Below are 26,726 nucleotides of genomic sequence, written 5' to 3'. Positions count from 1 at the left end.
ATAAAATAAATAATATTTGGAATATTTTTTTAAACATTCTAACAACACAAATGCTCCCTGGCACAAAACATTTTCATGAAAAGATTTGAGAACCACTGGTTTATTTTTTTTCTATTTTTTTAAAAAGCCTAAATAAGCAAGTACCTAAATAAGCCTAAATAAGCAAGTACACTTTATTAATAAGCCACACAAAACTACTAATTTTACAGAAACTTTACAGAAAAAGAAGCCCAAAGTCGCTTATAATAAGCCGACATGGCAACGCTGATGCTCGCCTCGCCCTCGCCTCCAACACCAACAGATAAGATGTTTATATTTTTGATTGTGTGCTGTCATGCTCGTTTGAGCTTATATGTGTTTGGGAATGTTGTTGAAGGTTATGTTATTTCGTCAGCTGACACCCAAGCCATACTACATTTATTTGATATCTTCAACGTCTGAACACTTGCTGACAGACAGACAAGAGCCCCCGGCTGTTTACTCAGCCACCGTGACCGTGAACCACCCACATTAGACAACGTTTATCAGACTGGAGACATAGAGAAACACAATTTAGCTGTTAGCTCAATCTCATTGTATTTAGATACCCAAGCCAAGCCATACGACGTTTCTTTGATTTCTCCGACATCTGATCTCCAAAGCTTTTCTTCCAGGTTGGAAATGTGTGCAATTTAACTTTTTTTATTTAATGTCTGAAACCTTGGCATTGCATCCGATAATGCAGCACTGTCATACCATTGCTAAATTAGAGCAACATACAAGTTAGAGATAGATAATAATGTACACCGTCTACTTGCTGGACAACAAACACAGGTCTGCAGACTACTACTCTACACTTGTGGCAGCTGTCAATCTACTCACTCACTATGGCGGCGAAAGTGGGCTGATTTAACGGCGTCTCGACCCTGTGACATCGCTATGCCCGGCCCCTATACATCATGAATATGTATTCTATTTTCTATCTCGGTCACCATACAATTCATGGAAAAACATTGAAATCTATTAATCATACTATAACCGTCCCTAAATTGTCTTTTTCTGTGCCAGAATAAACCATGCTTCACTGGTGGTGTAGTTCACGAGGGCTCTTTATTTTAACCCCATGTAGACAACAACAGGAAAAACTGTAACACAAAACAAATAATATATTTTTAAACAATGAATTATAAACATGATGAAATATAAATGTCCATGTTGACAATCATACTGTCTTTTTAAATGCCCATGAATGAATTGTCCGTGTTGATGAATGAATTGTTTGTCCATATTCGCAATGAAATGTCTATTTTCACATAAACAAACACATCTATTAGTAATAGATGTGTTTGTTTATGTGAAAATAGACATGTAATAGACTATTACAACATCAATAATGGCATTTTACACAAAGATAACACAACAAAGGATGTACCGTGTGCGCCTTCTGCACAGATATTTAGGAGGTTAGATTTGTTAGTAGTTTGTTGGAAACTCTTTTTAGCTGAAGGAGAGCTCCTTCCCTCTTCAGCAACTCAGTAATACTGATTACAGGCCTCTAAGGTATAACAGGTGAACCAAATGTTGATTGGTGTTACGTGACTGACCAGGTAATACAATGACACGACCTGAACTGTAGAGGGCACTGCAGTAATATGAAACTATTCGATAGTGTTTCACTCATATACACCACATTCAAAATGTAAATAAAATACAAAAATATACAACCCTTTTATGGCGACAGCTACACATACGCTGTACGTAATAACAACCAAAAAGATATGTTAGATATGTAAAAATATATTAACTATAACTGCAAATAAGTAAAATATAGGCAACTTTGGAGAGAGCACCCCAGGTGAGCTCCCGCGCTCTCAGGGTATAATAAACGAACGCACCAGGGAGGGGTAAACCTCACGTCACCCAATCTGGGAACCCATCGCCAAATAAAAAGGAAAAACAGCGCTCTCTGCTGTTTTTTACTCTTTCAGTAGCGTAGCTCTGAATCTGTTCTTGAGAGATTACACGTCACCAGTATTGCCATGTCCGATTATAATAAGCGAGTTTGGTCTTGTTTTTCTGTAAAGTTGCTTGTAAATATTGTAGGCTACAATTTGCAGGTTGTGGGGTTTTTTGGGGGCTTGTTTTAAAATGTACTGCTTATTTGGGCTTGTTTCCTTGTTTTAAACTAGTGGTTCTCAACTATTTTCATGTCAAGGACCCCAGATTAATGTGATTTGTCTGTGGACTGAACATATTTTGTGCCAGAGTCAGAGACCCGTGTACCAGATTTGTGTTGTCCACATTTCCCCCAAGATTATTTTGAAAATAAGTGCTCATGTGGCCTATATAGAGTTGCTTCTTTTGGGCTTGTTTTCACAGACCTGGACCATGCTTATTTCTTTCACAAAACCTGGCAACGCTGTGCGTCACCCGGAAGGAATAAAAACTACAATGACCACAAGGCCTAGTAGTAGACGAAAGGTTTTATGGGTAGCGAGGACGTAAACAATGTGTTGAAAGGGACCACATGTTCTCAGAAGAAATAAATCAGTGGTAAAATGAGCAGCCTGCACGCAGAGGATCAATCCACACCGTGTAGCATGAGGAGCAGGACGGACATCCTGCACGGCTTCCAGGTGGCTTTCTTTGCAATGAGACGTTTACCCACATTTCCATGGACTGTAAGTAGCTGTGGTGTAAAGTAACTACAAGCACATTTACTCAAGTACTACTTAGGTACATTTTTATGTATTTTGACTTTACTGGAGTATTTCCAATTTTCAGTACTTTATACTAATTGTACTTTTACTCCACTACAATTATTTGAAAACTTTAGTTAGTAGTACTGTAGATTCAGATTATTAATACTAAACATGCATTAACCACTTAAGCACATCAAATCTGTAGATCTGCTATTTTCAAAAGATTTGAAATGGGACATTCTGCATAATGAGTACTTTTCGTATATTTTCATATCAATACTTTTGTACTTTTACTTAAGTCAATTCTGAATACTAGACTTTTACTTCTAATGGAGTATTTCTACAGTGTGGTATTGATACTTTTACTCAAGTAAAAAAGGTGAGTACTTCTTCCACCACTGCAGCGATGGAACCCCCGTCATCACACTGATCACATCTTTACTGCAGCACTCACTGATGAGTCTGATCATTCATAATATTATCCATGTTTACAGTTCCTTGACAGAGAAATCGAAAGTGACAAATCGTCCGACTTGATTTCAGACATCCTGAAACAGGTAACTACAAACCACAGGCTCACTTTATGTTGTGTGTTGTTGAGCTATGCAATGCACCATCTATTCTATTCTATTCTATTCAATTCTAATGTGTTCTATTCTATTCTATTCCATTCTATTCAATTCTAATGTGTTCTAACTTCTAACCCAGTGGTTCTGAAAGTGAGATCAGGGACCCACAGAGTGGGTAATAAGGGGGTTCCAGGAGGTCTCCAGTAAAATGAGGAACAGTTTTTTCCACCCTTATATTTCACTGGCTAGACGTCAGCCCAATGAGACAATTAATAAGAATGACTGATAAGATCATAGGTTAATTAAGTTTTACTCTCTCTACCTACAAAGTGGGTTCCGGGGACCCCCAGGGATTCTTGAGGGGGTTCCAGGGGGTCCGCATCAAAAATGGGGAACAGTTAGCCACGTTAACCGTGTAAATGCTTTGGCTGATTTCGAATCATTTGGGAAAAATCTGGAAGAATTGTGATTTCTTTTTTCCTATCACTTTGAAAATTGTTAACTCAAATTGAATACCAAAACGCTCGCCCCAAAACACAGTCGCCCTGGGGCAAATCTGGAGGTATTCACCTGGTATTCCTAAACGTAACCTCAGTAAACTATGCCGAAACCTAACCTTATTCCTAAACTTAACCTCTGTAAACTATGCCTAAACCTAACCTTATTCCTAGACGTAACCTCAGTAAAACTATGCCTAACCGTAAACTTATCTCTAACCTTATCTTCAGTAAAACAAATACAAGAACACAAGAACCGCTGGTCCGCCCCAAAAAATGGGTTGTGTTTTGGGGTGAGCCTTCCGGTTACCCTCATACTCTTATGGGGTCCCTACTGTCATATGGGGTCTGTGTCCAAATCAATTTGGGGGTCCTTCACGTGAAAATGTTTGAAAACCACTGGTATAGACAAAAACCTTGACTAAATCTAATCTAACAACAAAAATCTTTTCCCTGACACAAAATCTTTTCAAGTGGGGGGTCTGCAGCCTAATGATTTGGGGGTCCTTGACATGAACGTGTTTGAGAACCACTTTTCTAACCCACTGTCCCATCTTTACAGACGTGTCTGCATCCTCTGTGTAAAAAGCACCCCCCGGCAGTCAAGTACAGGCGGCTGTTTCTCACTGAGCTCATCAAAAGGGTTGGTACCAACATCATGTCTCCCTCGCCATCTATTCTACACCAATGTTGGGTCCTGGATACATTTCCGTGGGTCGCGAGTGATTATCCCTTTATTTTTGGTTTCCTACATTTTGTTTATTATATCATTTTAAAGGATATTTTTTATTATTCCCCAAAAATGTAATTTAAAGTTAAAAAAGATTTCAAATGTTTTTCAAAATAATTAATAATAAATAAAAAAAATCCGTTAATTAGAGGGGGGAAAATACTTTTTAAGTAGTAGTGAAAGTAGCAGATCTACAAGCTCACAACGACGTGTTGTGAGCTTGTAGATAGGCTATTTTCACTATAGTTTGGGTCCCGGGGAGACTTCTCTTTTGGGTCTCGAGCGAAAACGTTTGGGAACCACTGATCTACACTGACGGATTCCAAGTGTTAATTTAACTCTGAGAGTGTACAAATGGAACCAAACCAAATGGAACCGCAAGGGTCCATTTGATTCCGTTTGTACACATGATACATGATATGATATGATGGACCGTTACGTAGAAATAAATGTTACATATTGTTTACTACATTTCAGTAGTTGGAACTAATATGTACATCAGTAGGCTTGATGAATCAGGTAATGAAAATGCACAGTTTGCACCGCATTTGCACACAGAATCACAGCTACTGTTAGGTAAACCCTGGTGGAATGCAATATCGGTATCGATTGATTTGACCATGATGCAATTAATTGGATATTGGCCAAAATGTGTAACGATACTGCTTTGAGAATGTCAAGTTTGGCTCTTAAAGCAAACCTAAACATGAACCATTATTTTAGAGGATACATTGGTCCAGTATTTGTGTACTAATGTTATTTTAAACAATCTGTATGGTACAGCATATTAATACAATAATAACTAGTACATCTGCAGTGGTTAGTCGAGGTAGTCTCTCTTCCACAGAGACCCTGCTGTCAAGTAGCCCTGCCTGAAGCACAATATCTTAGCTTTTGGGATTGCCCCTTTAGTAGAGTGGTAGAAATTTGGCCAACGGTCCGGGCAACCAGGCTCTAATGTAGCCTGACAGTGCATCGGGGGTTCGAGTCCCATTCCAGACGATCTTGTCTCTCCCCATTTCTCTCTCCCTGTTTCCTGTCGTGGACTGATGACCGGCGGTCTCTCCGGTAGGAGACTCGGATACATTAGCATCTTTCCGCCGGTCATCAAATTATTGGCTTAGGAATGCGACAAAAACAAAAAAGTCTCCATGAATTCAATGCTACATGGGGTGTGTAATTGATAAAAATAAGTCATTTTTTTGGTGAACTACTCCTTTTTTAAAGAGCAATCAATTTCCCACAAAATGTATGAATTGAACTTTTGGAATTAAATCCTTCCATAAATCTATGTGTTCATATTATTTTATTATGAAATAACGGTTAGTCTGTTGTATATAATTCAGTAACATCCACACATCTTTTGTCCACAGCATGAGGCCACAGAGTCGGAGCCGTTGGATGAGCTGTATGATGCTTTAGGAGACGTTCTGGGGACAGAGGAGGGAACAGAGTGCTACAAGAATTATTTATTGGTACCGAATATACTACACAACCTTACCACACTGTAAAACCATTGTGGGGTTTTGCTGGTAAAGTGTGAATGGGGAATTTTACTTGAAAACACTTCTGCGTTCTGTGGTCATTTTAGCGTCTACTCTGGCTTTTTGAGTTGCTTGATTCAATATAGATTTGATATTCATTTGATCAGACACGACCCCCTCCTGTATAAGCCCATTCAACTTACAAACTCCATGTTAACCATTTTGTACTTATTGAAAGCACACGACACGTCCCTGCTTCTGATGACTGATATGTCTTCATGGATTTCATTCATGCACATATAGGACTCCTTGATGCAACATTACATTACAGAAAATAATAACATAATGAAGTAACTAATACAAAAATGAAGGTCTCAAAAACACTCACAATGAGTTGCACTGCAACATGTTGTGGTCTTGTAGATCTGGTATTTCCGGTGTGCAACACACCACACAACCAAGTATAAATCAGGCATAACCCTAACCCAAAGTCAACAACCCCTACAGTAAGAATAGATGTTAAAGTTATGACATTTTTGGTTTGAGAATCACTAGCCTAAATACATGGTGATGCCTTGATGTGTCCTACCCAGCCATGTGGAGACGCCATCAGTCTTCTAGAGAGCGTGTCTGTCATCTCGGAGGGTACCACAGGTCTGGTGACGTGGGAGGCTGCTCTCTACCTGGCAGAGTGGGCCCTGGACAACCAGCAGGTCTTCAACGGCAGGTAATTCATTATCCTCTCATGACCCTCTACTTAGTTGCAGGGGTTTTCACCTCCACACCCAAAAAGCGAAGTTTGGTGTCTCCCCCAGGACCCAAACGTACAAAAATACACAAACTAACCACTTCTTTCAATGTGACCTTATAGATCTGCTACTTTGTGTGTGTGTGTCTACGTTCGCTCCAGGACGGTGCTGGAGCTGGGCAGTGGCATGGGCTTGACCGGGATCACTGTGTGTCGCTCGTGCGATCCCTCCAGGTACGTGTTCAGTGACTGTCACCCCAGTGTGCTGCAGAGGCTGAGGGACAACGTCCAGCTCAACGGCCTGGGCGGCCAGACGTCTCCCAGCGTCTGCGTGGAGGAGCTGGACTGGGCAACGGTGACGGAGGAGCAGCTGAGAGAGATCGGCGCTAACGCCGTCATCGCGACAGGTGACGTTTCATCATGGCCTAGTTTCTGCTGTCCAGCAGTCTGCATGTTTACTGCACCACGCACTGTATGTACATGTGTTGTAACTATGCCATGGGCTATAGAGCAGCGTTCTCTCAAAGTGGGGACCCCCATGGGTCCTAGAGGGGGTTCTAGGGGGTCCGCACTTAAATTAATGTTTGTTAGGAATGAAATAGACCCTTATAGGTCTGTAACTCTGAGTGTCAGTCATGCTCATACTAGTTCTCATGGTGAGAAATTGTAGAAATTGTATGGAATATGTTTAAGGTAATTAAAGCTCAAGTCTTTTTAAACCATAACGTGCTAAATTCACTTACAGTGTGATCATTTGGAGTATGCTTTACAAACTCTTAAAGGATTGCTACTGTAGTTTCTTTTAATGTATATGCTACTCAATTAGTGCCCATACATTGATAACTAATGTATCAAATGCAGAAGACGGCATTGGATCATATTCTCGTGTACTGCACTGTGTATATATATAAATTATATACACTGTCTACCATAATTCCAGTAACCATAAAACAAAACCAGTTTCAGTGCTTCATAGCTTTTGTTTTGCCACCAACACAAACTTGAGTAAAGAACACTGTCCTCATGCATGCTTGGCAGCATATAATCAATGGTCCTGTCTGTGTGTAGACTAGAGTATTATCACCCTGTCCTCATGCATGCATGCATGTATTGTAATTGGTCCTGTCTGTGAACAAAACAACTTGAGAAGGGGTAGATTTTTTTGGCAAACTTAGCAACAAGCTCCCCATCAAGGTGTCAAAATCCCATTATCAGCTATTCATCAGGAATGGACAGATGCAAAACAAGATACATTGGCAGGGTTCACACCCCCTGGTGCATTTTAACTGCTATGTGAAATGCTAAAGTAAAGAACAAAGCAAAGCCCTGCATTCTAAAGAAGGGTGGTTTCTTCCCTGGTTGCAGACGTGGTGTATGACCCTGACATCATAGGCTGTCTGGTGACGCTGCTGTCCATGATTCTGCGATGCTCGTCTACTGAAAGCCCCCCCGATGTCGTCATCACCTCCAGCATAAGAAACCCAGACACATACAACTGCTTCAAGCATCAGCTTGGTATGGGAATGCTGTGGAATACATGCGTTTATTTAACTCTTGAGTGTGTGTGTGTGTGTGTGTGTGTGTGTGTGTGTGTGTGTGTGTGTGTGTGTGTGTGTGTGTGTGTGTGTGTGTGTGTGTGTGTGTGTGTGTGTGTGTGTGTGTGTGTGTGTGTGTGTGTGTGTGTGGGGAAATGCACACTCCGAGTTACAGACCCTTTTTAAAAGCTCAGATGTTTTTAGGTTGTGATCTTTTTGTTAAAATAAGTGTTAAAAATAGCTCTATTCCCTTAGTAATGGTCTTTCTTGATTGGAGGAAATCGGTCTCCCACCTTAAAATGTATTTTTATTAAGGAGCTGGAGAGAAGAGACCTTACAATGATTACTTTCAGAATATAGATTTTTAACTTTTAACAAAAAACTAAATAACTTAGTGCCTGCAAAGTATTTACTGAGCTACCTAGATCCCCTAGTTGCATTTCAAAATGCATCCCTTCAGCCTTGTAATAAACATTTTGAATTTTTTTTAAAATAGTTAGTTATGAAAAGGTGTGATGATTCTAAAGTCTAAAATGTGTCTCCTACACTGTGGTTCAAAATGTAGCTGACATCTTTCCATTTCACAGGAAACATGGGAATCCGCTACGATGTCCTGACAGGCCCCGTCAGCCACGTCTTTCCTTACAACAGAGTGTCGGCTTTAGAGATGATTAAACTGTACGTATGACAATACACCTCCTTTGATACTGAGACAGAATAAAACATTTATTTACACAAAATGTACACTGTAGAAAAGTTCAGTCATTTAAGTGCTTTTGAGTGGGAAATACCTTTGGAATGATTGTTTTTAGGGCTGGGCAATATATATTGTTATCATGATACGAGACTAGATACTGTATACAGTATCGTCTGGGATGTTCCATATCATGATTTGGCATAAGTGTTGCCTTTTCCTGGTTTTAATCACTTGTCAAAGTCTCAAATAAGTTACTATTATTTGTCACATTACAATATTATCCCCACAATATTGATATTGAGGTATTTGGTCAAAAATATATTTGATTGCCCTAAATGCTTTTGGTGGAGCGGGGGGACCCTCTCATAGGAGGTTCCTGTGACACCAGTGACATTCATTTATTTCACATGGATGTCAGTACTATTACATTTCAAGTACTCAAACTGACAAGAGTACTATTTTCGACTGAAAAGGCCAAGCGAAAGCAGACCACAGTCATGCAACTCCTAAAGGAAGTCAGGGCATTTTGTTGGAATGTAATCGGAGCCAAAGTCCCTTTTTATCTAATTTCAGATCTCAATAGTAAATTGAGAGAAACTTCAAAACTCATGCTAAATTAAACCCAAATACCATGTCCTACTTTACCCGTCACTACTGACCATTCACACCAATATGCTACTTCCCTGACATTGGTCGCCCTGATGAACGTTACATGGTAAAACACACCTATTATCTTGTATGACCTTTTGTTTTCCATGTTAGCTTTGTAACATCAATCCTTTTGGTGTTTGCATGGTCATCCACATAATATACGTAGACACTGCGTTGGCCACTGGATTGTATATCAATGTCACCACCATATAAGTTCACTGCTAGAAATATGAATTATTATATGTATACAGTACAGTACCTGAGCCTAAAACTTTGTTTTATAGCCATTACTGATACTATCTACATGAGATAAGGTGTTTAGGTACTGTATGAAAACTCACATGTATTTAACCAAGTATCCTATATCATTACTACGTGTGACGTATCAAACTGCTTGATTGAGAATTCAGCGAGTTGTGATGATCTGTGATGAGACCTCCTGCTTCAATAGACCTACATGTTATTAGGGAGGTGTGGCTTTCCCCACCTGCCAATATGAAGGCCATGTTGATGCATCACTCCAACGAACAGCAGCGGCCAATGAGGTATGTACATGTGTGTATATCGTCTCTGTCGGGTGGAAACCTCATATGTCCAAAACTGTTAACTTTTCAGGATTCAAATGACAAAATAGCAAAAGTAGCAGATCCACAAGCTCAAAACGGTTTTGAACTTGTGGATCTGCTACTTTTGAGTGAAGCTGCAGATCAAGTAGGACGTTAATTTAGAAATATGGAGATCAGAGGTTTCTGCCCGACAGCAACGATATGCATGGTTCAAACAAGGTGGTCGTCATGACGATCGACGGGTGGTGATCAGAGGCAGGACATTCTGGTCCCAGTTGTCATCCCAGCGTTGCCCTGTGCTGGTGCGGAGGTTCCTCCGGAACACGCCCAGCCTGCCCTCTGTACTGAGGAACTCGGACAAGAGGGACTGTGAAGGCACGCGCACAAACATTCACACACACACACAATAATGAATGGAGGTCAGAACACTATTTTTCCACCAAATGATCAAACTGGACAGTTAAAATGTATATTGGAATATTATGATCCATGCACCATATCTCCACATACATGGTAAATCGTCAGTGTTCATTTAACTCAGAGTGTACAAATGGAACTAATTTGTACACTCTTGGAGTTAAATTAAAGGTGGTGTAAGTGATATATTTGTTACAATAAGTGTTAAATACTGTAGCTCTATATTACGATAGCAATCATGTGTTTGGGATACCTATTTCATCCAATCAGGAGAGAGAATACATACAGGATAAACAAGCGAAATTGGAAGTGCTGAAACAAAGAAAATGAGCAAATTTGTAATTTGAACACTTATAAAATGTTGATTAATTTCTCTTCTGAGTGGATGAAATTGATGACCCACCTAAAAAAAAGAAATCTGTATTAAAGAGTTGGGCAGACGGGGAGACACCCGTTACTGAACAAACAAACTCTTAGACATAACTGCAGAATATAGAGCTTTAACTTTTTTAAGGGGAAAAAACTAGAGGAATTTACAGTGTGCCGAATATACTGTAGCATGGCAATGCAATTAATTTCATATCCAGTCACCTTCAGCTGCTGAGCCAGTTCCTGAGAGTCTTTGAAGATCAAGCCATTTTCCTCGTGCTTCACCAGCTCATGTAAACTGGAGAGAAAAATATTTTAAACTAAACATATAACCCATTTCTTAAGCTAGCATCTCAACCAGTATTTGCTCCAGGGAACATTTCAGAGAAGGGAAACTGGGTTGGGTCAAATGTTGCTAGCGGAAACGTGAAATGTGAGGGTGTGAGGCCTTGACTTAGAGAGTCATGCTTTGTAGATGAAATGTCGGGAAAAATCACATCCCTGATCCAAGAACTTAGGACCATCCACACCAATAATAACTATGAAGATTAACTATAGTGATAATTTGTGCATCCATCCACACTGCTGAGCGATAATGTTCTGCAAACAAGATGACTATAAGTAACATGTTGAACTCTGTAAATTTGGATGGATTTGATTGGCTGGCAGTGTTTCTATCGTTTCATCACAATGAAAGTGATCCCAACAATTATCATTCATCGCTGTTATTGTCGTTATAGATGTGGTGTGAACTCATTTTTAAAGTGACATTTATAGTTATCGTGTGGACAACCCTGTACAGTGCTATGGTCTGTGAGGCATGATGTTTACCAGTTGAAGTGTATGGCACAGACAGGCAGACAGCATCCAAACATGTCCACCACCTTCATGGGCAAATCCAGACCACTGGATGACTTGTGGAGACAGACGCCCAGGTCAGCTGCACCTGGGAGGGAAAGCAGATATATAGCGCTCAAATTGGTAAAAGGAACAGTTTACTCACAGTCAGCATTAACCAATTAAACCCTATATACTATACTTCAATTGACCTGGGTCGCCCAGGGGTCTACACTTGGTCCCTTCCAATAGACAAAGTAGTCAACAATAGCAAAACTGTATGAGAGCGCTTTTGGAGGTGTGCCTTACATTCTGTCGCAGGACGGCATTGTGTGCTGAAAATAGCAGATCTACAAGCTCACAACGCGTCGCATCCGTGGCGTGTTGTGTGCTTGTAGGTCGGCTATTTTCGGCGTGCGACGCCGCTGTGCAACGAAGAATGAATCGGGCTTATTCCTGCAAATGTGACACCATCAGCACAGGTGCACACAACAAGCAGATAATAAAATGTTTTTATTGCTTTTGTTTGTCGGCACCTCATCAATACAGCTGTGTATTGCTACATGTCGTCTTCGGACTGAGCATCATGTAACATCAAACATACCCAATAAGACGGGGTAGTCCTCTGCCTCCAGCCAGGGAGTACAGATCTTCACGTGTTCAAAGTCTAGAGTGTCTATAAGTGTCCTGTAATACTCCTTCTGTGGGCCCTTCCCTACACACACACACACATACATACACAAGTTAGATTATCCTTGACAGTGCCCAGTCTAAAACACTGGCTCTCAAAGTAAAGACCGAGGACCCCCCAGAGGTCCTAAAGGGGGTTCCAGGGGCTCCCCAACAAAATGAGGAACAGGTGTTCCGCAGAAATCAATTTGGGAGTCTTTGAAATGAAAAATGTTTGAGAACCACTGTACTCTTTTGACCAATAAGAAGGTAATTAATCTATTTAACAACCATTTATGAATTTGAACAAGTTACCTGTGATAACACAGACCAAAGACGGCAGGGCGGTTCCATTTTTAATAAAGCCTTCATACTCTGTTGAAAAGACCACGGTGAAAAGTGATATATGATTATTATTTTTAAAATGGCCAACAAAATGTGTGTTTCTGCAGAACAACAGATGAGAACTGTGCTCTGTAAAAAGACCTTCTACCTTCAAGAGCCTTCAGAAGAACAGAGAAGTCTTCATCCTCTGCAGGGAGAAAGGGAATTATTTTCATTTCATTGTCAAACAGCAGTATACCCAGTAAATCCTCAGTGTTAATTTACCAATTTGTAACTATGAGAGACGCTAGAGAATGGAGAGTGTACAAATGGAACCAAATGGACCCGGAAGGGTTTGGTTCCATTTGTAGACTCTCCATTCTCCACTAGTTCAGCTATTCTCCCAGAATGTTTGCCTATTATGTTTTTATGTTGTTAAGGAAAACTAAACGGCTACTACAACAGTTTAGTCACCTGTCCAACTGGTGCTGCTGAGCAGTAGTGCAGAGCGATCCGAGGTCAGGGTCACGGTGTCAACTGCAAGGTCACGAGCTGTGAAGGCCGTCCTCTCCACCTCCCCTTCTGCACACTGGACACTAGAAAATGATAAACACAATGTAGAAGGGAATGGAATGGGTTGAGAGCAAAAGAAAACAAAAGCAAGGGATGAAAGGGTAACAGTAAAGGGCGATTTATCCTTAGTTGTGCCACTGAAGATTTTCCAAAATTGCCGATCTACAAGCTCACAACTCGTTGCTGTGCCACGCATTGTGAGCTTGTAGATCTGCCAATTTCTGTGTGTGACATGCCGCCCAACCATAATCGGTAATGATCGTGGTGAGGATAACTGGGTCTACTGTCTATAATGTGCCATGAAATGTGGTTTATTTCTATGGTTATTGTGGATCCCGCCAAGGGACTGCAAATGGAAATTAGCTAAAGATAAATCTGGTACACTAAATCAACTGGCAACATTTACGTTTAATAGTGTACATGGTGCCTTAGAAATAAATTACGTAAAGTACGTTAGGTCAAGGTAAGGAAGGACAAACCAATATATCGTCTCTGTCGGGTGGAAACCTCATATGTCCAAAACGTCGTTTCGAGCTTGTGGATCTGCTACTTTTGATGTTTTTGTGTGACGCTGTAGTATGATCAAGTAGGGTATTAATTTACAAAAAAATACAGAAAGTTCGAATATGGAGAGGTTTCTGCCCGTCAGCAACGATATTATTGAATTGGGCCCCCAGTGGGCAGATGTGTGGATTATTTCACAGGGCACTCACCCGTCAGCCTGGAACTGAGGATAGGTGTTGGACAGTCTCATGAAGAGCTCATGCTGGAGACTGACTGGAGTCTCTTTGAATATGGCAGGAGGTTTGTCATACAAGGTTGTTGCCCTTCAGAGGTCAAAGCATTCAAACCATTAGTCCAAAAGATATTCAATGTCCTGTTTGGGAACTATGATACATGTGGTCTAAGTGGCATCCATAAATCTAATATATGCCCTGGTCAAAGTGGTACTCACACTGTAGGAACAAAAGGTCAAAGGTTGCTGTTTTAACCTCTGTGCGTCAAGTCCCTTAGCTGTTTGCACCCCAAAACAACTTTAGCTTGATTTACGCAGATCAAATAAAGACTGGGTATATGATACATTCATTTATCACATAAAGCTTTCGTATAAACCTAGGGGTTACTTGGCAGCTGTCCAATCAACGAAACATAAAGGTTAGATTCTATAACTTCACGGTTACAATGGATGGTTTGGTAGAATTCACGGCTGAGTGATGTTGGCTTCTATCTGGGCACTGTCATGTGAGTGTTCTGTTCAGGAGCTATTTTGTGTGTCTACTGTCTACAAGCACAGTTATTAGGCTTTGAGAGAGAGTCATGCATGTGCAAAGAGGTAGATGAGTACCATGCTGTCAAGCTGTGTCTCATCACGTGTTGTGCTAAGCTAAAAAAGAAATACTACCTCAAGAAGATAAGTATGAAAAAACATAATCTGTGCTTATTCTATCATATGACCTGAACAGACACAAAGGAACCAAAACACAGAGCAACCTTCAATGGGTCACAGAATGGCGTGGCATGTAAACAACATGAGTTGAAAAATACCTGAGTTATAATCTATTTGGATACATGTATGATGCAAAAAAGAAAGAAAATCATACTTGATGCCCCAGTTCTTCAGCAAGTCATCCTTCATGGCATTGGTAACACACAGGTGGTGGGTGGCCAGAGGGCCAAAGAAGTGTTCATACCTGGTAAAGATAGAGGCAAAAAAACGTTGAAACCGCTAAACATCATTCATCACTCCATCATCCCAATAACACATTCTGTAGCTATCATATACAATAAAGTACGTCAGATACATATTAAAGTATAGGCCAAGTCAATAGAATTTAGATATGCGATATTCCATGTAAAACAGCAAAATATGAAGAATATCAATATCTCAAATTATGTCAAGTCAACCAAGTACTTAGTTTAGTTTCAACAAATTGTGCATTCAGAGAAGCCCTTCTAATCTGCACACCACTGCTGTACTGAACTGTTATGTGTGCATGTGTGGTCGTCCTGTTTGCTTAAACCAGTACGACCATTCTCCTACGACCTCTCTCGCCCACAGAACTGGCACTGACTGGATGATCTTTGGTTTAATGCACCATTCTCTGACTGTAAGCTCTACCAAAATCCCACTGGTTTCTGAGATGCTTGTGATACCTCATTCAAAGTTGCTAGGTTCCTGTGTCTTGCCAATTCTAATGTTTAGGCAAACAGCAGCTGAAGGTATTTAAGGTAAATTTTAGGCTGCATAGTAACATTCATAACAATATACTGACCACTTAGCCAGTCTGACAATAGGGTGTTTCTGCCCATGGGAGAGTGCCATGATGGTGTAGCCATAGTTGTGCCAATCAATGATGAATCTGCTTCCACGCACAACACACACCAGACACACCACGGCAATGCTAGGCAAGCCTGGGGGATTCTGGAACACACACACAGAAGACATCATCTGTGAAGGATTGTTATATACAGGTAGATAGACGTACATTTAATCTGCAGTATCTTTGTTTGGCCTCCATAATATCAGAGGTTTGAGGCTGGGAGAGAAGGACTATGTGAAGAATAAATGACATTATGCCATATATGTTTTGAAATAATGCCTCAACTGTACACACATGTATGAAGAGCGATAACCAGTTCAAGGGGCACCTGAGACCTCTGGGCACCTTTTTAATACTTTAATATTTACATATATTGTATAAATGGGGGACCAAATACATTATATTTGTAATGAAATTTAAGGCCTAACCTTTATACAATGCATGCAACAAAGCCAGTCATTTTGGACATTAACTAGAAGTTGAAGGGTAAATTTTGTTCTGATAATGATGTTCTGTGCATGTTTAAATCATGTATACTTTACATTATTTCCGACCATTTTCCAAAGCATATATTTATTATTAATTTGTTTTACATTTTGGGGAAGATAATTTAACATTGAGGTGCCCACAATGTTTAGGTGCCACTCACCCTGTATCCTGAAGAACATATACCTGCATTAGAATATGTGATTGTAAGTCCATCTTCATCAGAACATAGAAAAGCTGCAGTGACTGGAGAATCACCTTTGTCACATATGTAACGACCCTGGGTCCCACTTAAAAGAACCACATGCAAGGTAGTTAGTGTTAATGCAGCTTTGGTTTCAGGCTAATTCACTGAATGGTCAACAGAAAATGTCCATGACAGTTTTGAGTATGTATTCCTACTACAAAACACTTCAAGTTACCTCGAATGCCATTCACTTCTTTAATATTGAATATGCTTATTTTCTCTTCTTGAAGTATGCCCTGATGGGGTTTGGTACCTGTGGAGAAGGGCAGCATCAATGAAATACCAGTAATAGACAGACAGACAGACAGACAGAAGAAAGCCAAGTGCTTTTATGAGCGATCCAGTTTAGAGGACCTTGTATTGTGAATTGTACTCCCATGTACTGTTACCATGTCTTTCTAAATAAAGTATTCAATCAAATTCAATCAATCAAAGACAGACAGACGATTCGTGGGGAGAAATCAGTTGTCATGGCAAAACCGCAGTTGTGGAACACAGGACAATAATACTATTAATAGAAAATAAAAAGAGTAAGCCGATAGTAATAAGCAAGGATTAGGAAAAAGGAAACCAGGAATACTACAGCTGCTGTAGTACAGTTACAGTATTGATTGATTGATTACTTTATTATTAGTCAGAAATGTAAACAAAACGTGGTACTGTAAGACATTGAGGCTAGAAGGATAACACAAAAAAGGTCCTGGGTTCCATTGTGGTCTTATGTATTCAATTCATCAACATAGCATAAACAATTAACACAATGACAAATATATTCAGCAAACTTGCTTGGCGGCCCTCAGCACTTGGACTATGTGAGAAATGGCGTGGTGAAAGAGCTTTTGAGACAAACAGTAATAATGTTGCTTTAATTACAATGAAAGAACTTGTGCGGCACATTTGACCTGCAAACCTAACAAAAGCAACGCGTAAAAAGGAAAAGGTAACCCCATGGAAATAAAAATAACGTGTTGAGAGAGAAAGTAAAACCACGCAGGTAACGTGTATTAAGAGGGGAAAGTACAACCTTTTTAGTGAACACTCAGTCAGGAGCTTACCTAGCCAAGACTATCGTAGATGTATTTTATCGACACATCTACGAGAGTCTTAGCAACCACCCCCCAGTTTTGCCTGAAATTTCACCAGTAAAGCCCGTATTTCTCCGAACGTGTACAAATGCAAAATATAAGGTGCTTATCCGCTTGCCACAAATGTCAACTAGGTGCCCGGTGAGTTTGTGCAATGTATTAGTCCATGTCTTTCAATGAAGAAGTGTTTTAAACCGTCTGTGGCCGAACGCCATTTTCCTCCCTAGATTACTTCCTGTTTACATTGAGTGTAATTCCGGCTTTCACCGGATGCGCCCCGTCACTACCGCCCATTGGGAACTTCCGACAGAATAGGCCACAGACGGGATTAAGACACTTCTTTATTGAAAAAAATGGATTCATACATTGCACAAACACGCCGGACACCTAGTTAACATTTGGGGAAAGCGGGTAAGCACCTTACATTTTGCATTTGTACATGTTCGGAGAAATACGGGCTTTAATGGTGAAATTCCAGGGCAAACTGGGGGGGGTCGCTAAGACTCTCGTAGATACGAAAGTAAAAGTCAGACTCGATAAAATACATCTACAACAATAGTCTTGATTTGAGGCTAGATCTTACCTGCAAACCCAACAAAAGTAACGTGGTATCCGTGCGTGCTGAGGGACAGGCAGTGGTACTGCATGCGGGGACTGCGTCCCACGTCCCCCAGGACCAGCGCACACACCCGCCGGTCGGTGTCGCCGTCTCGTCTCCGCGTCCCACGCAACAGCCGACACACCACGACGGCGACAGTCAGCGACACCAGGGACCACGATGTCGCACTGACGTTGCTTAAATAAAAGACCACCGCCAACGCCGCCACTAGTAGAGAAACGGTGAAAAGACTTCCAGACGTATTGGGCGACGTGGAGGAGTCCGCCATTGTTGTTGTTGCACGTGACCTGGCTCTTCTTCTTCCTATCTTTTTCGGACCAGACGCGTTGTAGTAGTAGGTGTGTTATTGACCCCTACAGTACGATTTGGTAATTACACCATTTGGGAACACATAATGCTGAAATAAAGGCGGTCACGCTTGCAAGGAAGCTTCCTATGTAAGCATTTTAAGGAAATGTGCTAAATGTGTAATTATTACTACTACAATAAAGCATTTTCTGACATGCAGGGAGATTCTGATGGACGGGACACCCGGGGGTACTGAAACCAAAGTGCAGTCGTAGGACAGCAGCGGAAGTAAACAAAGAATCGATGCTGCTCACAGCAAGCTGCTATGGCTGCTTTCGGAACAACACAGCTAAGTTTTAGAGCATCAGACTGTTTGTGATCATAAGGAGAACCCTTGCTCAATCAATCAATGTGATAATATCCACTATAACTAGATACCAAAATGATTAAAATTCAAGGTCTTCGGGTCCTTGTGAAGCATTTTCTGTCTGCGGCTGCTGATGAGATCGTGGAAGCTGTTGAGAAGATGATCTCAGGCTACGAGGAAGAAATGTACCAGTCTAAACGAGAGATCAGTCGACAACGGAAGATGCTCGATGCACTTCTACAACCTGAGATCAGGTTAAATAGAATATCTGGTATGTCAATGTATGATTGATACGTTTATAAAACACAGATCAAAGAAAATTGAATACCAGGTATGTGTTAGATAGCCTACAATGTATCTATTCGACGTGGAGACATTTGATTGCCTCAATCTAGCCTGCAGAATCAACTCAATCAGCCTCTAATGTAAAACGCCCTCTTCAAATCAAATGTTTATTCTGGTAAAATTCAGGATGAATGTTTCAGAATTACATAATGACTTTTTTCACCAATCACTGACTGAACCATGTGAGTCATAACCTTTTTAATGATGAGGCTTAGTCCTGGAGGCTGGAGCTAGAGTGAAGGAGAGGTCACACATGGGGCTAGTGTTAAACCATATTTCAATAGTTGTTGCTCAGATGTTAGATATCTTATCATCTAGCTACTGTGAGACTACCTGTTTACTATTACTACACAGCTGTTTTAACCAATTATGTCACAGCTCCCATGGTTACCATGGCATCAGTAGAGATGCTGGTATTAAAGGGATGGTTCAGTTTTTGGATTTTATATTGCACGTGATTGATTGATTGATGTACTTTATTTAGTAAGACATGAGAACATCAGTACATGGAAGTACAAATTCCACACGTCCAAAGTTCTCGTCAAATAGTTGATAACGTTTTTTTAATGAGCACCACAGTTACTGAGAAATGGCCACTGGACACTAAGTTTAGCAACATTCTGTTGCAAATTTTGTACAAAAACCCTGGGATAGATACCTTTATTGGCCCTGGGGGAAATTCAGACTCCAGGGACAGCACAGCAGTAAAAGTTACACATACAGGACATAGAAGTACAGAAGAGTAACATCACAGTAAAGACACCCTCAAACAAAATACTAATACAAGTATACAGACATACTGGTATACACCCTATGCTATGCAGTCATCCTGCCTGAGGTGTGTGATGTCAAATCCAAAGGTGAAAAAACTTTAATTTAATCCCTTTAATAGAATGAACAAGTATGTTGAGTCAGGAGACACCGCACACACACAGATGTTGTAATCATTGCTGAATGTTCTCTTCTCCTTCCCTGCTCCTCAGAGGAAGCACAGCTCAACCTCTCTGTGTGGGAGGAGGATTTCCTCACTGAGCAGCAGGAGTGGAACTCCAGTCCGAGGCAGAAGAACCCAGAGTCCCTGCAGACTGAGAGGAGCCACAAGGAACCTTTGAGCAGCAGCCAGGACAGAAGACCAGAGGACGACACCATCCATGACACATTCACTCCTCAGTGTGTGAAAAATGAGCATGGAATATACAAAGAAGAGGAGGAACCTCTACCTGTCACAGCTGAGCAGATGCCAACAGAGGCTGATGAAGAGGTCCCATCTCCTGGATTCTCTGAGCCCGAAATCAAAGACGAGGACGAGAACTGTAGGGTGAGCGATTCTAGTCAAGACGAACACAGTGACAGAAGTGAAGAGTGGGGGAACAGTGGAAAACTTTGCACACCAACCACAAACCCTAGAGATATCTGCGGGCTCGCCGGGCTGTGTGGGAGACACTTTGAGACAGAAGGATTTTCAATGTCAACTCAACGTCAATGTGAAAGCAGCGGTTTGTGATGTTTGTGGGAAATTATTTGGCAGTTTTAGAGGTTTGGAGATACACATGAGTATCCACACAGGAGAGAAGCCGTTCAGATGCAAGGAGTGTGGTAAATCCTTCAACTGTCAAGCAAATCTGGAAGTGCACATAAGGATCCACACGGGAGAGAAACGGTTCAGCTGCAGCGACTGCGGTAAAGCCTTCTGCTCTCGCCACAATTTGATCAGACATAAGAGGACCCATACGGGTGATAAACCCTACATCTGCAATGTTTGTGGCAGGTGTTTCTCTGACAGTTCTAGTCTCAAACGACATTTTCATGTTCATGCAGGTGCATACACATAAGTAAATATTAATGAGATCCATCCAAACTGGTGCCACAGTGAGCTGCATTGATGTATTTAGTACTAACTGTATAAGAGTAGATATTTAGTATTTTTCGCTAGGCTGTATTTATATGGACTGACGGCAACAAACTAAGTCTGAGTTGCCCGAAGACAAATTTAACCACTGCAATTTGCAAAACACTGGAAATTATGTCTTACTGTCAGAGGAGACTGTTTTTATTTCGTCTATCAAGACATTAGTGTTGTCAATTCCTGTTTTTAAAGGATGCATTATGACCCCAAAGTGAATTCTCTGACCTTACCTGACTGTTTTATATTATTTGGTATATTATTTGCCTTTACTCACTTAGTGGGTATAGGCATTACTGATTACTCATTACTTGGATATTTTGTGAAAGCGCCAGTAGTCAGTCCCACAAAATAATCACAATATTGATATTGAGGTATTTTATCAAAAATAATAGATTTAGTCCATATTGGCCAGCTCTACTATGCATGGTTCTGTTGTATCATGGGTGGTGCAGTGGATGAAAACACAGTGCTTAGGTTTAAATAGTAGGTATTCTGTGCAGCATGGAAAGGGACAGAGACGCAATAGTCTGACTCAGACTGAATTCAAAGTAATGAAAACATATTTATGAACCAAACATCAATATTTGATGCCATTCAATGTAAGGACGTCCTTACCTGCCAAATATCCTATATGGGGAATGAAACATCATTCTCGAAGTCATGGTACATAAACTATCTTTTTAGTGTTGATTACTTGGATACCTGTGGCTTAGCACCAGAGAAGGGGATGTGTGTTAGAACTACCATAAAACTGACATTTACAAATAGCTGTGTTGACTCACTTAAATATTTTGTGGGGAACCCAGTGCCGCTAAATGAGTCCGCAAGGACCAATACAGAATCTATCTATACCATAAACGACACATCTTCATTTCAAACAAATGAGTCGCAAAAGCCCCCATGAAATAATCACGTTTTCATCTGTGTGTGACATGAAAGCACAGCATTGCTATGAATGAAATGTCTGTTCTACACATTCTTCATATTTCTACATTACAAACCAGTTCTAGTTTTGATGCCATGGTAGGATGCAATGACTGAATCTTCCACAGCTAGTCAATATGGTATAAATAAATAAACCCTTAAAAATAAAGCCTTTAGCCACCACCCTAACTAATAGCATTTTCTATTCTATCAGGTTACCATAATACTCTTTTCCCCCTTTGCTTTAATCCTACCACCCCTAGTAGGCCATTGGATTCCTATCCCACCAGGATCCTAGCCAGAGGTATTGCTGGTTTTCTATAAAACTAGACCCCATGTACTCTGGACCCCTAGAAAATACTGCTCTGTTTCTAGCTTGCAGGGAATTGAATACAGTACCATCCACCCACTGTTCTTGTCACTCTACACTGTAAAAGTCTTAGTGTTCATTTAACTCTGAGAATGCACAAATGGAACCAAATTGAGCCATAACACTGGGTATTTTGTCATGTACTGTAGCTGTCTAATCAGGGGTCTGGAAAGTTAAGAGAATACAATTAAGTTCCTGTTGTTTAGTTAATCTTTCATGCTGTACTGTATGTGGGCATTTTTCAAAGCACAATGTTGTGATATGGACATAGCTTACATAACCTTATAACTATACTTACTCACTCTTAAGAGTGTACGTATATAGATGTGTTTCTGACACCATTTGCTCTCCTTTGTATCTCCAAGAAACTACAGGTTGTCACTGTTGAAATGCAACTGTCATCTGCTTGTTAAATATCTATTCCTATTCGTATCATGTCTTATTGCTACTTCTGCACCAGCCATCACTCACTCACACATCTTCCGTTCACATAATGCATTTTTTTCGAAAGGAAGGTATATGTTCTCTGTGTGTTGAATAAACTTTAGAACATGTCGTTTGATACTGACTTTCTTGTTCTCTGAGTGTGCTGCTTGCTTACAGATGAGTGATTCAAATTAACCAAATGAGCAATTCTGATCTAAGCTTCTGATATTATGTTGGTGTACTGTATGCTCCAGCCAAGGAGAACCTGGACAACAGGACACATCACCTTAATGGAGGAGAGCTTTAAGGATCACAACAGGATTACTTAATTACAACACACGTTTTTGATTTTATTTTAGAGGAATCCATTGGTTTCCATTCATTTCAGTATGGTATGAAAGTCAACTTGCAGTCATTGAAACTAGTCAGTTAGCCTGATCCAACACAGTGAACTGTATGGTGCCTTTATTTGTTTATTTATTTCAAATTGCATTATTGTAAAAGTATACTCAAAAACAGTCCCTGGAGAAGAGATAAACAGGAAAGTGGTCTATGTTCATCTAAAGCCAAAGGTTCATCCAAAAATATTTATGATGTGTGTTTCTCAATCTCTTTCCCCCTCTCTCTCCTTCATGCTCACACTTTACAAAACAAACACACACACACACACAGCACGAATAGTATCCTCGTAGTTATATTTGTATATTATTCTTAAAATTGGGGAAAACTTTTATTTTATTATTATTGATGTTGGGCTTCATTGAATACCAGGACGGAGTGCCTTTACCCCATCTCAGCCAATTACAGCATCTGAGCTCAAGGTGTCAGTCTACCACCATCGGAAAATAAATATCACCCACGAATATGAATATGATATTCTGTCTTCTGGTAAATGAAAACTAATAATGTGAGGCAAGACCCAAACCCCCAGGACTGGAACTTGGACTGCGGTAGGATTGTGGTCAAACCTGATACTACAGTTTAGATGAAAAGTTTTTTTTTCCTATACATACCCAAAGACAAACACACCTCTCTCTCAGAGTGCAAGTGAAATCCTTCCCTGACATGCTGAGAGGGTGGTACAGTGGCTCTGAATGAAAAGAATGGACTCCCAACTGGCCCTCAAGTGAGTAGATGGCACCTAGGCGGTGAGCCTGGGACATCAGGGTTCACTGCTGAACCTTCTGGAGGTGTCCTGGGCCTATCAGCCAAACATAGAGGAAAGAGGGCATCTGCTTGATGACCCAGAAGATGCCATCACTCACTTGACCATCCACAGAGTCTAGAAAGCAAGTGTCATGTGTGCAATTAATGGATTTTAACATAGTCCTACTTAGAAGATATGTACATTATTCTTGTAGCCTACATTGTTTTTAATGTATGTATGTACATTTGTGTGTAAGTCAGTGTATCTCTTGAAATTTGTAACAGGTGTGTTTCATTGTTAACTAATTATATGTTTAGTCTATGTTCTCACAAGGAAACGTTGGGGTCTGCATAGTTGAGCTCCAACACCCTCTAGTGGACTATTTTGTGCACATACAGACAAACAGACGCTCAATTCCAATAGTTTTGGAAATACATTTGTTAAAGTATTTGTTATCTAACTAATGAAAAGTTATTCTGATGTCATACTGCAATAAAAATAGTTTAACTTGATAATGATAATGAATAAATAATCATAAATGGTCAGCATTCATATAGCACCTTTAAGACCAGACCGCACCGATGCAACTCCTTGCAACTGACATTGGGGATAGTTGCAAGAAGTTGCATGTTGCAATGAGTTGCATTTGTGTGGACTGGCCTTTACTAAGCATGCGTTACATTCACTCATTCACACATCGATAGTAGCCATGCCTGGCACCAACATTGACATTATATTATCATGTATGTAAAGTATATATCATTACGTAAAGTGTAACAGTATTACACACTAACAATAACATATCAAGCACAAATCAAACTTGTCATTTAGGCTATACTTTGATCTGAGCTTCTGATGTTATGTTATGTTATGTTATGTAATGTTACTGTATGCTCTAGCCTAGGAGAACCTGGACAACATGAAAAATAATCCCCTCCCTTTCAGCCACTAATAACACAAGTTATTAAGTCAAACAGGACATTCTGCCATCTGTTATTTCACTGCTCTCAATAAAAGACTTCTGTTCTGCTTTGTTTATGTTGCCATCAAAGCAAACACTTGTAAATTCATACGTTATTTTCTTTTTATGTCTAATTATTGATTTTGCTCATAGGCAAACATGTGATGTAATAAGCAACATAATTATAATAGGGACGGTCAGTAAGTTCCAAGTTCCTTGGCAGTTTAACCAGATAATGTGCTGCCTACTGTATGTAACAGTGAACAATGAATGGGATCACAGGCATGCAGTATCTGTTGAGTTTGCTATGAATGACCTCTGACCTATCCAATTAGAGTCCTCCCCACCTGAGCCACACCAAACCGGTTCTGCTAGTATGGCTCAGGCACTAGTACAAGTGCAGTTATTACGTATGCAATGAGAATACATATTTCTACATTCATATTGTGTTTAAGTTTGTATTTCTATCACTGTGTCTTCCTACCTCCTTCTCTCTCTCTGTCTCTTTCTCAATGTTTTCACACTGCATACAAAAGCAGTTCTTCAAAGAGCCACAGCCTTTTTTTGTTGTTGCATTATCTGACTTTGTTTGGAGCTCACTTTGCTTGGACTTGAGCTGCAACTCAGTTGTACCCTGGCGCTGTGTGACTACAAATGAACAGACAACATGAATTTCAACAGTTAAAGCTCACTGTCTGCAGAGAAGGACCATGGACAGACAGCAGCCATGCCAGGTAAGGACTTTACCAGGAAACCAAAAATGCATTTGATGGTGTTACATTGTAATAATTGTAAGATTATGCAAATGAAAATATTTTAGAGGTCTTATATTTGTTATACATAATATAGTATAAACAAATAGGGGACTGAAGAGGAGCATTAATGCACAGTGAGGAAGATAATATGTGTTCTGTTGCACTGTTTGTCACTGTCTGAGAACTAAAGATGATGATGATGGTGTCTTGTGTTTGCATTTAAATCATAAGGCATAGATTTAGTGGTGGGACTGCTACCATACTAGCATGCTTGTAAAAATAAAATAAATAAAATAAATAAAATAAATAAAATAAATAAAATAAATAAAATAAATAAAATAAATAAAATAAATAAAATAAATAAAATAAATAAAATAAATAAAATAAATAAAATAAATAAAATAAATAAAATAAATAAAATAAATAAAATAAATAAAATAAATAAAATAAATAAAATAAATAAAATAAATAAAATAAATAAAATAAATAAAATAAATAAAATAAATAAAATAAATAAAATAAATAATGGGCTATAAAGGGCTATGAATTGTTTTGGTAAATGACCAATCAGTGGGCATAAATAGCCTTCTGTGTGGTAGAAGTTGTGAGCAGATGAAAGGAAGTTTTCCTCAGGGACAAGCTCTGGTCAGGTTGGTGTTGATGGCTCCTGTTTCCTCTGTAGAAGCTGAGTAAATGTTTGTCCCCTGAAACATGGCTACAATCCACAAAATTTGAATATAATAAGGCTATTATGCATTACATGGGACCTGTTAAAAATCTACTGAAACCTATTCCATAAATAAGGACTTATGAATCATCTTTTTCTTAACAACTTACATCCATATTCTGGGGGGAACATTATCCAAAAATAGCAGATCTACAAGCTCACAAGACGTTGTGGCCTTGTAGATCGGCTATTTTCTACACCAAAGAGATTTGGTGTAGAGGGGAAAATGCCAACTCAGGTCTGTTTTATTAAGTCTAGAGGGTTTGAGTGTTTAAGTCTTTATTTTCTCGTTAGGCCTATTGCACTGTTTGCAAGCAGCAGAGCTTGACTGACACAAAATAAAAGTCTAGACCTGGACCAAAATGGCAGCATAGAGCTGTGCAACAGGCATCTCTTTTACCTTTC

At 39.9% G+C, this 26,726-nt stretch overlaps 3 protein-coding genes across 4 annotated transcripts; 2 read left to right on the top strand and 1 right to left on the bottom strand.

Annotated features, from left to right (window-relative positions):
• The first annotated feature begins 2,451 nt into the window (after positions 1-2,451).
• On the top strand, positions 2,452-8,951 carry eef2kmt (eukaryotic elongation factor 2 lysine methyltransferase). 2 transcript variants are annotated; one of them, XM_080446123.1, is made up of 8 exons: positions 2,452-2,660; positions 3,176-3,238; positions 4,310-4,390; positions 5,851-5,952; positions 6,555-6,688; positions 6,944-7,116; positions 8,075-8,224; positions 8,832-8,951. In XM_080446123.1, the coding sequence occupies exons 1-8, from the start codon at positions 2,538-2,540 to the stop codon at positions 8,930-8,932; spliced, it is 927 nt and encodes a 308-aa protein (XP_080302249.1). In that variant the 5' UTR covers positions 2,452-2,537; the 3' UTR covers positions 8,933-8,951. The 2 variants fall into 2 exon arrangements, with proteins under 2 accessions (XP_080302249.1, XP_080302248.1); XM_080446122.1 differs by having other exon boundaries at positions 6,872-7,116.
• Positions 8,952-8,956: 5 nt separating this feature from the next.
• On the bottom strand, positions 8,957-18,382 carry LOC308097955 (chitobiosyldiphosphodolichol beta-mannosyltransferase-like). The gene is made up of 13 exons (XM_080446120.1): positions 18,070-18,382; positions 16,577-16,654; positions 16,341-16,444; positions 15,621-15,769; positions 14,949-15,038; positions 14,061-14,174; positions 13,249-13,370; positions 12,944-12,982; positions 12,766-12,825; positions 12,386-12,496; positions 11,776-11,890; positions 11,167-11,242; positions 8,957-10,525 (listed from the first exon to the last, which is right to left on the bottom strand). Exons 1-13 carry the CDS (start codon positions 18,371-18,373, stop codon positions 10,385-10,387), a joined length of 1,503 nt encoding a protein of 500 aa, XP_080302246.1. The 5' UTR covers positions 18,374-18,382; the 3' UTR covers positions 8,957-10,384.
• A 201-nt stretch (positions 18,383-18,583) lies between these two features.
• Positions 18,584-22,758, top strand: LOC308097815 (uncharacterized protein). The gene is made up of 2 exons (XM_080445892.1): positions 18,584-19,031; positions 20,089-22,758. Exons 1-2 carry the CDS (start codon positions 18,836-18,838, stop codon positions 20,607-20,609), a joined length of 717 nt encoding a protein of 238 aa, XP_080302018.1. The 5' UTR covers positions 18,584-18,835; the 3' UTR covers positions 20,610-22,758.
• Positions 22,759-26,726: the final 3,968 nt, after the last annotated feature.

The sequence above is a fragment of the Gymnoscopelus braueri genome (assembly GCF_963280865.1).
Source record: "Gymnoscopelus braueri genome assembly, chromosome: 13".
NCBI classification, from domain to species: domain Eukaryota; kingdom Metazoa; phylum Chordata; class Actinopteri; order Myctophiformes; family Myctophidae; genus Gymnoscopelus; species Gymnoscopelus braueri.
The sequence above is the reverse complement of the archived record's forward strand: the minus strand, read 5'-3'. Positions and strand labels throughout refer to the sequence as shown.